This window comes from Lupinus angustifolius, chromosome LG16 (genome assembly GCF_001865875.1).
Source record: "Lupinus angustifolius cultivar Tanjil chromosome LG16, LupAngTanjil_v1.0, whole genome shotgun sequence".
Classification (NCBI taxonomy): Eukaryota; Viridiplantae; Streptophyta; class Magnoliopsida; order Fabales; family Fabaceae; genus Lupinus; species Lupinus angustifolius.
The window spans coordinates 20,316,819-20,334,119 of NC_032024.1; the positions used below are offsets into that span (position 1 = coordinate 20,316,819).

Genomic DNA, 17,301 nt, shown 5'->3' on the forward strand with positions numbered 1-17,301 from the left:
GTTCCTTTAAAATTTACAAAAATGTACAATCATATTTTGTCATATTAACGTTCGATTTGCAAGTTTTTTCGTATGATAATAGAGGAAATGGTAAGACTTTAAAATTATAAAATGTATTTATAAGATAATTCTTACGACTTTAGTTTTTCTTATGTGTCCTCGAAAAACTAACTCATTAGAATAATATATAATGTGCTCATGTTGAGGAGAACTAAGAGGAAATTATTTCATCTCAATCATTTGCTAGATTAGCCTCACTAGTACATTAGCCATTACTGTTCAAAAAAAGTAAATACTTATTTTAATCTCTTATATTTTTTGACCTCACTAGCTTAATCCTTCAAAAAAAGAAAAGACCTAGAATAGTCCAAAAAATTTCAAATGTGTCTCAAATTAGTTACCAAATGTTGTAAAACATGCTAAAAATGACTAATTTAACTAACATTTGAAATTTTTGGGGACCATTCCAGGTCTTTTCTTGTTGTGAAGGACTAAACTGTAAGGTCGAAAAACATTAGAGACTAAAATAAGTATTTACTCTTACAAAAATTACTAATCAATTCCCATTACTTTTGAATTTCATCACTAAATATTAGAACTGCTTTCTAAATATTTGTAAACTTTAGTAATTATTCAATTTGCAACTAAAACTAATAATTAAATACTAAGAGTATCTAAATATTACATAAATACATATGTTACAATGTTATAGTTAATCTATTAGAAAAATCTTTGATTTCTACAATCAATCGCACTGCAATATTTTCATGCCTATGCTACAATGTTGTGAAACAAAAATGGGAAATTAATTTTAAGAAAAAATGTTTGAACCTATAAGGTTCCTTAGTCTCACACATTAATATCTGAATGTGTTGGGAATTCAAAGCCCCTTAGTGCAGGTATGTTGTCTAAATCTTCTTTTGAAAACATTGGGAGCAACCATAGGAACTTCTTTGACCCAAAAACCTTCAAAAGAGGCAAAAATGGATCAAATACAATGTAAGCACGAAGAACTATATTTACGGAATATTAAAAAATGACGACCCAATGCACGAGACTCTCACCTAGTAGGATATGGGGAGGATAAATATACTATGTCCTACCCTTGCAATCGAATATGTTGTTTCCAGGATTTGAAACCATGATTTACGAAAATCAAGAGACTACTAATTGCAAGATTTTTTCTTTTGGTATAAGAAGGGTATCGCCTCACCCCGATGGGTAACTGGGTAAGGAACTAATCCCTTTCAGGGTGCGTGACTTCCCTTCCCAACAAGAGTCACTCCCGGGAATCGAACTGTTGGCCTTCGGCCTAGTACGATACCTGAAAATCTAATGAGGCCTTACACCACTGAACTAACGTATCATTTATGCGGGATTTATTCTCACTAGAGAGTAGAGAACTTTCTTTCAAGTTAAACATAAATTACATCAAATTCATCACATTCTTCAAAACTATGCTTTGGCCACTAAGAGGAACAATAATCTATCAGCATGAAAATACACTCCTCAATCAAAGCCTTGAAACTTAATATCATGTTACTCTTTTACCTAATTTTGTAACCTTTTGATACTTGATATTAGACATTACCTGCTCAAAATTGTTCTTCCTTCCGATGTCGTACCTCCACCTTACTCCTTTTGTCTTTTCATGAACCTGAAACATAATTTTCCGAAATAATCATTTTCGATAAAGACGACAATAAGGTGCATGCGGAGAACAAACTATGCTTTTGAAAACAATGCAGAGTTGTTTTCGGAATTATCTGGTAGTCAGTGACTTAGTGCACCAGGCCTTTGTCATAATTAAAAGTCGTCGAGAAAATGAGTACCGTAACAATCTTATCATGACCGAAGAGGAACAAGTGAAACTGATGATTTTGTTGTCATAGCAATAGCATTACATATACCGGTTCAAATAGAGTAAAGAGAAAATAACATTGTATTGAAAATCGATTACCTCTACCGAAGTTGTGTTGCTTAAAAGAAGAGATATATGCATGACTACGAAACAGAGAAGACTGAGTGCAAAGGCTAGATTAAGAACTGCATCAAGGCACACAATCTGTAAGAAACATTAATAGTTATGACTTACGAGATTGCGGTGAAAGCTAGTCAGATTAACATGATTAGTCGAAGCAGACTGCTTATACTTACTAGAAGCCAAAAAGATGACAGCAAAGTCTCCGGGGGATCGTGAATGATTCTTGCCTCCGTCAAAGAATCTGATAAAACTAGGAACCATAGCTAAGCAAACCAGCGTTGTCTCGAGGAATGTATACAGCTATCAATGGGCGAGGGAGAGAGAAATAAAAGTTAGGCAAAACAAATACTCGACGGTAACATTTCACCTATCCAATTCTCAATAATTGAAGTGAGTTTACACTGCCGCATATATAGCTGCTTTAAATCGAATACATTACTAACCAACTGATCAATCAATAGAATAACTAACTAACTAACTTGTAACAGAAGTAACATAAGTTATGTACAAGTGTGTATATGGTAACATGACCTCCATTTTTCTCGTAACATCGAGAATTTCAATATTTTCGGTTTTAGTTTTTTCTCTATAATAAAAGTGCGAGTATGTGCTTTCTGCTCTTGATGAGAGAGTACACATATTCGTTCTTAATGATATAGGAGTAAGAGCTATATGCAAATCACCAAGTCTCTAACTTTAATTTCAGTGTTAAATGCACTTCACAGATACTGTTGCGAAATTCATAGATGTTCTATCCGATCCTCATTACTCATTTCAACTAATAATTTACAGCAGAAAAAACAGATTAAGGAGTTGAAAAGTTAAATATTATCACTCGAATAAAGAAACGCGGACCGACAATGTTTGAAAAGGAAAGTGAGTCCAAAACTTTGCAACGAATACATCGAACAAAACAAAACAAATAGTAAAGTAACCATGGAAGCATGGACTGAAAGAGCAGCAAAACAGACTAAACTTGACGATCAGTGGAATATGAATTGGCAATAAACTGAAATCCATATATCTAAATCGGGAAGAACGGGATGGGAGAACATTAAAATTTACTTCTAGCTACAAGTTGTAATAAGGAAGAAGGAACAAGAAGATTAATAGTTACCAAGAAGAGTAGAAAGTACTTGTAATTTCGCGCCCCGACGCAATTCACCACCCAAATACAATGATGATCCATCTTAAGAACACACCTGTTGCCTAAAGAAAAGAGAAAATAAGAGCCAATATGGTTTTATCCGCCATTACTAGAAGAAAACTATGCGTCCTTGAAGAAAATGGCCTATTTACATTTCAACTGCATAAAATGGCCTATCTACACCCTCTTTGAAATACCAGACTCACACATCAATATGCAAACAGAACCTCTTACGTAATTTTTTTATCGTCACATGATCATGTCGATAAGAGAGATAGGCACAGATTTTATTAGTACTACCAAGATTTTTAAGGAAATTCTTTTATAATCATTTCTTTAAGAAAAGTCCATTCCCGATCAACTCCATACGACTAAATTTTGCATCCTGTTTGAAACCACTCTTGCACCTATATACCGTCTACTTCACTATGAAGCATGTGATACTTCAATACCAACTCACACTTCTATTAATATAGAGGCAAAACTAAGAATGTTTGGTAACACCACCAAGTAGCTTATACAACCTTATTAGACCAAAAAAAGCTACGTGTTAGTGATTGATAACGAAAATTATTTCACTAAGATATGAACTTATCGGCTCGTATTTGATAAACTACTTGAGATAGCTCATGACTTAAAAGGTAGGTGATTATGCAATTCTATACATAGGATAAGCCTTTCTGATTTAGCTTCCAAGTTCCTAGCTTATAAGTCTTAGGGTAGCATATTATGATAGGAAAACAACTTAAACAGTTAATAAACAAACTTGAATAGAGAAAACAACTTAAACTAGCTATTGAAAACAACAAAAACATTATAGGACCAACTTGAAAACAGAACATAATCTAATAAATATCTTAGCCTAAATATTATGAAACAAACAAATTGTAATGATAGTAAAGAGTAAAGTAACATACAAAGAGAACAATGATGGCAACGTGGTGGTTTTCCATTTTGGCATTTAACACAATATCCATGTCTTGTTTCCAAATCCAAGCCATTAGAAGAAGAAGAAGAAGCTGAAATGTTATTAGGTTCATCTTCAACTACTTGTGTTGTTGAAAATGCAGCACTAACAGTAGCAGAAACTTCTTCTAATCTTAACAAAGGTGTCCAATTTTGAGGAACAGAACCAGGGTCATTAATCACAACCATAGAGTAACACCAAATCAATAGTACAAGCTGCAAAAAAAATAAATAAAAAATGAATTTTTATATTGAAAATAATAACAAAATTGAATTTTTAGATTGAAAATGATAACAAAATTGAATTTTGAGAAGAAATAAGAAGATGGGTACTAACAAGGATATGAAAAAGGAGAAGAATGAAGAAAGAGAGAGGAGAAGGTGAATGAAATAAGAGTGGGCCCCATGTGATGAAAACGAGTGCATAATAAGTGAGAGAAACAAGAGCAATGAATATGAGAATCATGAAGTAACCAAGGAATCTGAGACCAGAACAAAGGTTGAATAAGTTGATAGTGTTGTTATGATGATGAAGATCCATTTTTCTTAGAATGTTTGGAAAAAGTGATGAGAATGAAGTTGTTATGATTCTGTTATTTCTTGATGTTCTGATTCTTTGGTGTGATGGGAATAAACGTTTGAGGATGTTTTGTGAAGCCAGGATTGAAAATTTGGAAGTAGTTTAGGAATTAGGATTGTTATCAGTGTCAGTGTAGAAAGAGAAACAAAGTGGTTCTGCTGTCTTAGATAACTTTGTTGCGGGTTGGTTTGATCCAACATAGGTGTGCAAAAACATGTTTGGGTTTGGATAAGGATTATCTGTCCATAATTTTCCGTCCTTATATTTCGAACCAATCAAACTTCACAAAATAATATTAAAATAATAATTTTTTGTTTTGTAAATGAATGTAGTTTTTTTGTTGGTTTGGTACACCAAGTGAGACCTGAATGAAGATGTGTGATCCTCTTTCGGTCATTTCATGGTCATGACAAATTAATGATTTGAGATATCATGAGTAAAAAAACTAATCTCTTTTGGATGGATGATTATTTCTCACAACAAATATCACTCTCATAAGTTGAATCATTTATTTTTTGGTTTTTTCTGAGAATCTAATGGAATTTTACACCACCACCTTATTTGTACATTAATGATTTAATGATTCCATTATTTCACTCAATAATTTAAAAATAACTAGGTCATTTTGTAATCATTTATTTAAAAATATTGTTAGACTATCAACAATTTTTTTACTACTACTAAAATCTTACAAATAAGTTGACAACACCATTAAACAATAATAAAGGTTTATGCTTTAATTGCAATTAAGTGCAAAAATAAATTTAAAACTTAATTAATACTTAAAATTTTGTTATAACATAAGCTAATAAGTGACCTGTAAATAAATTCAAAATGAAGTCTTGGTTGTGCTTTTTGAAAAATAATAATTGGTTTGATCCATCTCATTGTTCAATTCATTAATTTTAGGCTTATATCAATTAAGTAGAATTGAGTCGTCTCACTTTAATACAATATCTATATGATGAGCAATTAGAATTGACTAGATACCCGGTTTACAGTTGAATTATTGAATCCAAAATATTTTTTGTAAGATAATGAAAATACAACATAATAATGACTAATTTTGTCACCCTTATTATAGTTTGGTTTAATTTGCATCATATAAGTATTTGAGGTTTTAAAAGAAATTTATAATTGTTCCTCTTTTCAGTGATTAATTATGTAAATTACAATAATTGTTGAGCCTTAATCTTGATATTAGGTTCCGTGGATGACTACATAATTGTGTATTATAAATTATCTTATTGGTAAAACATTGATTTCTCAAACTTTTTTAATTATTTCGTTTCTGATTTTACTTGGTTTCCTTTTACTTTTAGAAATTGGATTAACGTACATTTGATCTACTAACACATGTGTCTGATGTAGACTTTCTATCATCGATGTTTATTATATTAAATGTAACTTTATCAGATCTTATTAAGTAAGAGTTTCGTGTATTGAATCACCATTTTTTATTTTGTTAACCATCTGTAACACCCCAGCCCTGACATACGATTTATTCCCCTCCCAAGGGAGCCTTTCGTGATTCGAACTCGTGACCTCAGGGATAAATAATCATTATACCACTGAGTCGTCATCACTCATATTTTATAAAGAACAATTTTCTCAATCTCAGCCAATGATCACTTTCATATTTACTTCCTCTATACCTATTTTCTAAAGAACAATTTTCATGTCTAGAAGGTGTGCTACCACTTGAAACAGATTCAGATTCACATTTTCTTATTCCATTTTCATTTTCTTCATTGCTCCAAAGTTTCTCCTCAATACACCATTCTATTCTTCCCAAGGTTGTAGTTCTCGGGAACTTACTTGTAACACAAGCATCTTCGGTTTGCTCACAAGACTTTTCCTTGTTAAATTTGATTGGAGGAAAAGAACCTAAGCACGACGAAAGCTGCATCGGTTTAGCGGCCGATTCGTCTCTTTCTTGAAGGGTCTTCAGAATCAATGTCTTAAGGAAGTTCATGACTTGAACCGCGTGAATCAATGCTGTCAAAGGGTCTGCCATCTGCATAGAACAAGTAAGTAAGCATTTACAACTTCATTTTGTCATAGATCCTTTAAAATGACCATTGCAGACTAGTTTTATGTTAAGTGGAAATGTCGAAAATGTCGAACCATACTAGAAACAAGGTACTTATAGTTACATAGTACAGGTACATGATTGGTGATTATAGTGCAAGACTTTCTTTACGACGAATTCAGTACGTGGTAAAAGAAGCATACATCTTTGCTTATAATGTGGACTAACCTGTGTCATGTTAGGCGCGAAAACCACGGCAATATTGCGTGCATCCATCTTGTTGAATTTTTCGTGCTCGACAACATCTGCCATCAAATTGATTGCCCAATCAAGCAATGCAGCTTCTGTTGAAGGAAGTAACTTTACAAGATTAGTGCAATCGTCTTCGAATTTGTAGCGCATGACCTCATCGAGGGCGAGTGAATCGAGTACCCCAATTGGAAGCTCTCTAAACTATGCCTGCATGCCAAGAAAAATAATAAGAATTGAGCAAATGAGAGTTAAGCAAAATTATTAGCATTGGTAACATTAGTATTTCATCAATGCAGGTACTTAGAATGCACCTTTATCAAACCAGATAAACAATGAACATCGATTCCTTGCAGCACTAGACCATTGTTTAACTGATCACGAACGAACTCTTCTTGACTATTTTCGGCGTTAATTCGGAAAATTCCTTCTGCCTTCAAGCAAAGAAATCATAATATTAGACATCAAAAGTATATAAATGAAATCAATTAAATGATCTTAACAACTAAATCCATAGACAAAGAAGCATAGTTGCATAACATACTTTATGGCCTTCTTCTGAATACAATTGCTTTTGCATCATTAGAAGAATCATTGGGACAATGTTTCCATTTTCATCATAAGAACATTGCATTGACTTTGCAGAAACTCCAAATACTTTTTACACTGCATGATTATAAGAACTCAACTCAGTCAAAGATGTTGAAACTTTTACACTATCACCACCTTTTGATATAAAAGGTGTTGAAACTTTGTTGCTACAATCATCATCATCATCATAATCTTCTTCTTCTTCTTCACTATATAATTCTTCTTCTTCTTTCTTCTTATTATTATAACTATTATTGTTGGCTACATTGTGAAAAAATGGAGATGGTGGAGAAGGGTTGGATCGGAATAATGGAGTCATGGTTGCATTAATTAAGGAGAAAGCAATAATGGGTGTTTGAATGTGAATAATGTGTGAAATCAAAGAGAGATAGAGAAAGAGAAATGTTAAACTTGGTTGGGATAATATACTCATTGTTGTTAAGGTTGATGTATAATTCATGAACCGTGATCATTTGTTCCAAAATGTCATATTTCTATCCAATAGTATTTCATAAAATAATATAAAATATTGATTTATTTTTTTATAACTGATGTATTTTGATCGATTTGAGACACCAATCAGAATAATTGTATTTTTGTGAAAGAGTAATAAAAAAAAGGAAAAAAATGTGATTTTTTGTTGTTTGTTTGAACTTTGAAGGATAACGATCTCCATAACAATATGATATAACAATTGTATTAGATATTAATTAAACTCGTCAAAATTGAAAATATCGACCAAATCAAATTAAACTATATCATATTATAATTGTCAAAAATTTGAATATTAAACATGTTAATTGTCTATAATATGATTAAAAATTGTATTTCAATATTTGAGTTATATATTATAAATAATAATAGTTTTAATTAATTACAATATATATATAAGTATATGATTTAATTAATTAAAAATTAGTTCAACCATTGTAATACTACATAGATACTTTGACCAATATGATAACTGTTACCATAATAATAACATTTGTTCAAAATCTATAACATAAGATTTGTAATGAGAAAAAATATATTTAGTGTATGAGTTTTATGTATTATTGATGTATCATTCATATTTTATTATCATTGACTCTTTATAAAATAATATAAATAAATAATGGATAACATACTGAATAATTCCCAACAATATTTAATAAGTCAATGCATGTTAACTAACCAATTTTACATTATTAGGGGTCTCATTGAAGATGTCTCTAAATTAAAAAATGATACTTGATAAAAAAGGAAAATTAAATTAAAAAGTTAAGTCCATTAATTCTAGAAATAATATATTTATAGTTTTCTTACACAACATTTTCATCACACTAATCAGTAAATTGGTTAACATTTCTTTACGAATTATTAATGAGTATAATATCAATGTAATGTTTGTGTAAAAATTTATATACAATCAGTACATTTATTTATAACTTATTTGTATTATTTTTTGAAGTGTCATTCACAATAAAACATGAATGATAGATAATGCAATGACAATATATAAAACTCATACATTTTTAATACAGACGTTTTTAAGTAAAAAGTTCAATTATAGCATTGTTAAGTTATTAAAAATACTTGGCCCTCATACATATACGTTGGGACAGAATTGTCTTCAGTGCAAAGATATTTGTGAGAAACAAAAAAAATATTATTGTATAATTAGTTGATAATATAAAAACATTATTTTAAAACTCAACAGTAGTTAGTTGCAAATTGCAATGACATTAAATTATAATAAAAATAATTATTTGACATAAAGAAGATTCAATTCCTAACATAGTCATTTGGAAGATCTTTAAAATAATACATGTTGGGATATTGGTAAAAAAACAATGTCACCCTATTAAAGTTAATTCTTCAAATGATATTTTTTATTAAAAAAAAAGTGGATAAGCCTACCGGCACTAGAAAGAAACACAAGTAACAAGTTTTTGTTTTTAATTTTACTTTTAAAAATAAAATTGTCATATTACTATTCATAAAAGGATAAAAATATTATATCATATATTGTTTTTGTCATTTCATTTTGTTGTCGGATATGATATAAAGTAAGTGTATAGTTAAATCTCAAAACCCTCATCACATGTTTTGTGACAATAATAGAAGACTTAAAAGGTGGTGCGGTTAGGATGGGATTACCTGTCCCAATTTGGTGTCCTCATTCCTGTCCCGTTCCACTCAATATTGACATATGAAATTAATATATTATTTTAATAAAATAAAAATAAATTGATGTGTTATTTTTGATTTGTTAACAAACACTGATTGGTTAGAGACATGAGACATGAACTTTTATGGGAATGACGATCCCGTTCCGATGTGTGGTTATGCAAGATACTTAACCTTCAATCATGGGAGAAAGGTGCAAAAATTCAAAAGAACTAATCTTTGCTTATTTCCATGACCCACCATATCCGGTATGTAAATTATAGTGTAATAATATATCTTCATATAAAATTACTTTAAACTTTTCTCTAATCATAAAATTTGTATGTCAATTTTATATATATATATATATATATGAATATATTATTTTTCATATAGATTATACATTGTTGTATAAAATGTCATAGAATTATCAACAAGCTAGATATTGATCGGTGATGTACAATCTTATTATATCCATAAATTATATTGTACTGGACATAATATTTGATTTGTAATAGATATACTTAATGAAAGGATAAATATAAAATAAAAAAGAGAATAATTTCTTACTCGTAATTTTGAGATAAAATTGGTTATAAAAATTGTCACCAAATTGTTTCTAAAGCTAAAAGTACCACACCATGTTTTGGCTGTTTTTAGTTCTAGCTTCCGAATTCCCACACCAAAAGTCACGTGGGTACATGTTATTTTGTTCCTTCCTTGTTTGAAGCCGAAAACTTTAATTGTAGGGTAAGGATTACAGAATTTATACAAAGTATACATCAATCAAGTGGACAAATCATGTCATTTTTTAAGGGGTGTCCGGAACCGTAGGACATGGGATGGGGCACATATTCCATAAATATATAGGGTATAAAATTAGAATTTAAATCTTTTGTACCAAAAGTTTTCTTTGCCTCTGTACTAGCTTAATGATGTTTTGTCAAATATCTAAATGTGTTAGTATGATAATTAATACTAAATTAAATGAGGTGGGTTATTTATTATTTGGCAAAATCCTATTGGATTGATATAGAGACATAGAAAACTTTTAGGATAGATGATTTGAGTTCAGGAAATTGGTGGGATAACAAAATATATTGATCGACAAGAAATATGAATCCTTATTTTTTTCACAATCTCTAAAGCAAAATTAATAGGTTCCTTCTCCATTTTTTCCTATAATTTTTATGATTATCATTGTTGATTAGTGGTAAAAGAATTTTCTTTTCCTTTCTACCTTCCTTTTGGATGAACCTTGAAATGGTGTTCTTCACATGCAACCAAAAGGGTGTTGGATATTGTTCTCTATGTACTCATGTGTTTATCCCATACTTGTACATGACAAAAGAATAAAAAGGATGTTAATCTATCATTTTAGAATAAATTATCCACTAAAATATGGAAACTATTTAAGTTGATTGTTTTAGTATTTGAAATCTTAGATGATGTTATGAGAGAATATGATGTAGAAGGTGATTATATTGAAACCTAACCATTTTGTATTTTTGGGTAATTGTTCTCTTTATCAGGGTTATATATTATTAATAGCATAATCATTTTCAAAGTTGGTTGGAATTTATAAGAATATAGGGCAAACATCTAGCTATTTTTTGTGTGCAAAAGAATATCATTTAAACCTAATACCTACTCAAACCAACTCACTAATATTAGAACTAGTTTTTTATCCTCAAAATGATAATTTTACTAAGATATACTAAAGGTACAAGATATTACAATAACTAGGCAATGATGCCAAAATTAAAAAAAGAGATGTATTGAGAGAGGAGGCAAGGTAATGATAGTTTCGAAAGATAATCACGAGTTTATGTAATCCACTCAAAGTAGAGTATTGTTGATCTATCCCTTTTTTTCGATAATCTTTACTCAAGACCTTACATTTGCTACTTTTACGACCTGTTGTACGAATGTTGAAATCGAATTAAAGATAATATCATTTTTAACTAATCTAATAGATTAGATTGTTGCTAACCAAATGAGAACAAGTTTATTTGGTTAGAATTTAATACATTGAAATTAATTAACTCAAACTAATCCAAAGATTGTTTCATACAAATTTTTCTTATCAATTTGTGTAACCCAATCCTACACAGTTGAAAGTCAAATACACTTGACTCCTCCATAATCTGATTGGTGGTTTAATATGTACATGTCTTTTTATCAATGTTTTTTATATATTACCAATGATATGATTTTAGTAAGGAATTAATTCATTTCGATGTATGTAACTGTTTCTCTCAACAAATTTCGCTTCCAAGAATTGAACTCTCTACCTTTTGGTCATCCTAAGAATCTAATGGAGCATTACACGATTAAACCAACGTCTGTTGGTTTTCCAACGTTTATTATTGTCACTCATTAATTCCTAAAACAACCATCATCATTTAGGTACTATATATGTCATTAACATGTGGTTTTCCATTGAAGCATTTAAGAACATGAAATGAAGAAATTAGGTGAAAGTGTACACGCTTATAACAGTTTAACCAACTAGAATAAAACTTCTTAACGAACAAAAAGTGTGAGCTAAGGTATGAATGCTCAAACAATTAATAATTGTGTTGGGAAATGTAATTCTTATTCTCGTAAGCTTTTTGATAGGGCTTAAGTACATGGGCATACTTCAATCCAAAAGACTAATTTAACAGGTAATGGAACTTCATGAGTTAAATATTATATTGAATTAGTTATATTACCGTGTGACTCCTGACATTAGAACAATATATCTAATGTTATCGACATTGACCTGATGTTATTGATGTTGACCTGATATAAGTCATTTCTCTTTTGACAGCTTTATTTACCTTAATATTTGATAATATACCTTAATTTACCCTATAGATAGTACATCTCGTGACATAACTCTCAATGAAAACACAAATTTAATATACTATTAAGTTATTAGGAATTTCACATTTGGTAGCATAACAAATTTAATATAGTAATGTTATGAAGCTCTTTTAACTTAGTAGACTAGTTTTTTGGGTTGAGTTTTTCATACGTAATTAAGTTCTAATAGTTGATTATATTTAAGACTTTCTCTTGTATAGGAAAATGTGAATTAAATACATTAAAATTTTAAAAGTTACTTTTACTTTTCAAAACAATGTTTTTAATTTGTAGTTTTTTATTTTTATTTCTTAATGAGGTACTCTTAGGACACTCCTTATCTGGATTATATCTATGCATGTTATGATCCCATAAATCCTAAACCATAAACTTGGAAAGGATGAATTTACGATATAATTTCTTGATCGGTGAGAGTCGTGCAGCCAAAAATCTAGAGGACTAATGTATTTAACCATGATTAGGTCCAAGCCAAACTCAAATCCAAACAAATTACAAGTTGTAATGTGAATGCTGGATCATAAAAATTTGTGAGAGAAAAAATAATTTAAAGGTCAACATATAGTTTCTCCAATTGAAGTAAAAGAAGATTATTGTATGCAACTATGATATTAATCAAATTATTTACACCATGGTACAAATATGCTCATAGTCTTTTTTCTTCAAAGAGTCCAATAACAATCTATTTTTTTTAACAAAATATAATGAAGACAATTTATGGGCTGAGTCAAAAAAATATATAAGCCCATTTGTTAAAGTCTCATAAAAATAAATTTTCAGGGGTGTGGAAGCTACAGTATCATTAACCTTTTAGATATGTTTGTGACCTGAGTTTCGGAGGGGAATAAAGAAAAATATTTCAGAGACATCTTATAAATGTATTTCGTGACTTTGAAGTATTCCAATTCTGTTTCTCTTCTTTCCTCTATAAAACTTAACTCATAAACAAACACTTAATGTTCGACTTTTTTATAGAACACAATTTATGGGAATAAATCCTTTATTTGAGAAACAAGCTTACACTATGCAAATGATAGTGAGTTTTTTATTATATAACACAAGATACATACATGTCGTGACCCGATTCTTGGTTAGAAATCAACTTTATGATTTAGGAAGATGTAAACTTGATTTCGATCTCTCACATAAGATTTGGAGTCTTTACTATATTTTTTACAATTAAATTGTAGAAACTCTCTTTTAAGCCCAATATAGGAAATATGATTCAACATAAAATGTTAATGTAACATATTATTGTACATAACATATCAAAATGTATATCATTTTGAATCCTAATCACCTCAGGGGCAAAATTGCCAATGTGGTTTAAGAAATAGTCAATATATGGAGGGGGGAAAAGAAAAGGTATTAGTGAAAATGACACTATAAATTTATTAATATAATAATCATAATTTAATATACTCCTCATAATATATGACTGCAGTAGTAGTTGAATATTTGAGTGCAGGCCCTATATTAACAAGGGTTTAATTTTCAAACGTGCACCAAGTAAATAAGATAAAGCCTATTAAATGCACCTTGATTAATCCATTGTTTTGAGATATTCAATTAATTAATTAATTAAGAGTTTTAAATTTAAGCACTGACAATGTAAAAATGTATACACAATAAGCGTATCTTTCACCATTTGTTTGGATTACTTTTTGAAAAATCAATAATGATTGAAAATAAATGGTGGATAATATAATAACATTGTAAAATACATTGTCAATATATATATATCATTTTCTTGTTAATTAAATGAGAGTTTAAATGTATTTAATATTTAATTAATTTCCCTCTCCCTTTCTTTCATCACTTGATGCTTCCTTCTCTTTATTCAAATTTTTTTCCACTCCTTCTAAAACTATTTTGATAGATTTTATTTTTGGATTTTTTTATCCCAAGTTTTTTACATCAAACATATATAGAAGGTGGGAGTTTTATCACTTTATGTTAACCATGTTTTTATTATGTCTTGTGTGAACAAGAATCATGGAGAGACATAGTGTAATAATGGAGACACAAAATGACCAATTAAAAATAACATATATATGATTAAAAAAGCTTGTTCCCTTTAAAAAAAAACTTGTTAAATTATGTGTAATGAAATAAAACATAATAATGCTACAAAGTGGAAATAAAGAAAAAAACCACTAGTGTTTACTGAAAGGAATCACATGATTCCTTGATAGATAAACAATGGTAAAATTTGATTGCTATTAAATTGGAGAGAGAAGGGTATTAAGTAAAAATATTAAGTGTGGAATATCTATGCGTTGACAATATAAATTTTTTATATACGGTCAGTATATTATCAACCGTCCATTTATATTATTTTTTTTCAAGAGTTAATAATGATTGAAAATGTGTATGATGCATAAAAAACTCTTACATTGTCGATATATAAATATATTTCTCAAATATTTATTATATTTAGACATTTCATTTAATTAGTTGAACACCTAAAACAATGGGTTAATTTGGGACAATTCAATTGACTTTATCTTATTTATGTGATGCATAGGTTGAAAACCCTATTAACAAAAGATATCGATCAACTTTACATTACCAAAGAAATATTTTTTATGTAAAATAACTTGAATTAAAATCTTGCTGATTTGTTTTTTAATGACAATTTACTTAGTTAAAGTAATGAGCCATAAAGTGAAAGTGTGTAAATTTATCAAGTCAATTCAATTGATTAAGCTAAGAATATAATATGCGAGTGAGTCAATTCAATTTTGGTATTGCATTCTATACCTTTTCATTTTATTCTCTCTCTTTATAAAATTTACATGCATGAAGTTCGCATGAAAAAAACCTTACTGATTTCAATATCAATATTTGTATATATATATATATATATATATGATTTTCTTATAAGTTTGTTTCCTTATAAATAATGAAATCCAATATCAATATCTCACCTTACCAACTATACTTATTATCACTATTCAAACTTTTACTTTCATATTTTATTATTTTTCAGTTCAAATATAAACAAGAATATTCGGAACTCTAAAATAATAAATTATTAAATTAATTTAAGATACCTACACTAGTTGATATATATTAGACAATTCGCTTACAAATTAGTGATACATTTCTTACATCAATTTTTTAATAAAATTTGTACTTCTAAAAAAATGCTACATCTAATGAATTTTATAGTCAAATACTAAGATCACTTATTAAACAAAATAAAATACTAAAATGACAAGAGCATTATTGGCTACACACACAATCAGCCACAATATTATTGTAAAAATAATATTACACTTTAGATTTGTCCCATTAAGCTAAGTTAGCTCAATTGCTTAATCCACATGACATAAATGTCATATATAGATATACTAACTTTTGATTTATATGTAAGTTTAGCTTGTAAAGTATTACTTGGGAGTCAATAGGAAAATAATCGGACAAGTTATTCATTTTCTTTTTACATTTAAATGTAAAAGTGTTACAATATATTATTTTTTACATTTGTTTTTTATGCATTGTCCGAATGAATAGTGAGTATAATTAAGTTATTAAGGGTCTGTAAGATGAATTTTAGAGAAATAAAGTTTTAAAATTATGAAATATATTTGGAAGGTAAGTAATGATAGGTTCATATATATCATGCATAGTACTATGGACCATTCAACACTAAAGAGGAGATCAATTCACTAATGATATATATTTCTCCTAATTTCATTTGTTGTTTTTATATAGATACGTCTCGATATAAATCTTTCTCATTTCTATTAAATTATATTTTCTGTACGAAAGTGACATATGTTACTTGTAAAACAATTAATATTAAACAAAATATCACTTTGTGACATGTTACATTCTTATTAATATGAGAATTTGTATAAAGATATAGTAAGATAACATATTCTTTTCTTTGTAAGACAATTCTAAAGTTTTTCACCCCTCTTATTTTTTCTTCATAATTAAACTTGCAAACATCAACGAACATTGGTTCATGTGATACATATTTGATTCCCCTGATACATGTTGGAAACCAAAAAAAATATCATAATAATGCTTTCTCTTTGCATTTATTTTAATTATTATGTGATATAAAAGGGGTAGTTTGAAACTTTGCAAGGACAGATCTACGTACAGGAAGTAGGAACAACTGCCCCATAAGCTTTTAAAAACTTATAATAATAATAATAATAATGATAATAATAATAATAATAATAATAATAATAATGTAATTTGTAATATTATATCTATTAATTTTATGAATTTAACCTAATACTATCGAATTAGTAAAATTTTATATTTGAGTTATACATTCATTGTTTTACGGTAATATTATTTAATCTCTTACGTTTATCTGAAGCAACGTTGTTGTTTGTCTAAATATATTACGTAAAATTTCAAAAGGTATAACTGAATCATAAACTTTTATTAGTGATTTTGATATTTATATAGTAATACATTATGCCCCACATTTATATCTAATAAAATTATTTATGTAATTGAATATAAAAAGCATTTCTTGAACAATAATAAATTAAACGTATTTCCTAATGATATTAATTGTTTACAAAAAGAAGTAAATGATGTAACTCATTTTTTTTTGAAACAGTAAATGATATATAATTCAGGTGAAGAGAAGAATCAGCAATGATGTAATACAAATGTTATAGAATAATTCTATAATAATTTTGAATGGGTAGTTTTTTTTTATTTCCCACATATATCGTTATACCGGAGGCAATCATATCCAAATC

At 28.8% G+C, this 17,301-nt stretch overlaps 2 protein-coding genes across 2 annotated transcripts; both read right to left on the reverse strand.

Annotated features, from left to right (window-relative positions):
- LOC109329844 (probable protein S-acyltransferase 12) lies at positions 644-4,822 on the reverse strand. The gene is made up of 8 exons (XM_019563703.1): positions 4,683-4,822; positions 4,435-4,646; positions 4,049-4,313; positions 3,102-3,193; positions 2,158-2,284; positions 1,961-2,046; positions 1,592-1,657; positions 644-966 (listed from the first exon to the last, which is right to left on the reverse strand). The coding sequence occupies exons 2-8, from the start codon at positions 4,636-4,638 to the stop codon at positions 850-852; spliced, it is 957 nt and encodes a 318-aa protein (XP_019419248.1). The 5' UTR covers positions 4,639-4,646; positions 4,683-4,822; the 3' UTR covers positions 644-849.
- Positions 6,260-7,436, reverse strand: LOC109329419 (rho GTPase-activating protein 3-like). Its single transcript, XM_019563082.1, has 3 exons — positions 7,273-7,436; positions 6,938-7,168; positions 6,260-6,694 (listed from the first exon to the last, which is right to left on the reverse strand). Exons 2-3 carry the CDS (start codon positions 7,109-7,111, stop codon positions 6,260-6,262), a joined length of 609 nt encoding a protein of 202 aa, XP_019418627.1. The 5' UTR covers positions 7,112-7,168; positions 7,273-7,436.

Bases quoted from the DNA above. Each gene is read 5' to 3' on its own strand.
- LOC109329419 (XM_019563082.1), bottom strand. From the start codon at position 7,111: ATGCGCTACAAATTCGAAGACGATTGCACTAATCTTGTAAAGTTACTT. The intron at 6,695-6,937 runs GTTAGTCCACAT...TGTTCTATGCAG, and splicing joins TCGCGCCTAACATGACACAG to ATGGCAGACCCTTTGACAGC.
- LOC109329844 (XM_019563703.1), bottom strand. From the start codon at position 4,638: ATGGATCTTCATCATCATAACAACACTATCAACTTATTCAACCTTTGT. The intron at 2,285-3,101 runs GTAACTATTAAT...GCCCATTGATAG, and splicing joins AGTACTTTCTACTCTTCTTG to CTGTATACATTCCTCGAGAC. The intron at 2,047-2,157 runs GTAAGTATAAGC...GCCTTGATGCAG, and splicing joins TGTCATCTTTTTGGCTTCTA to TTCTTAATCTAGCCTTTGCA.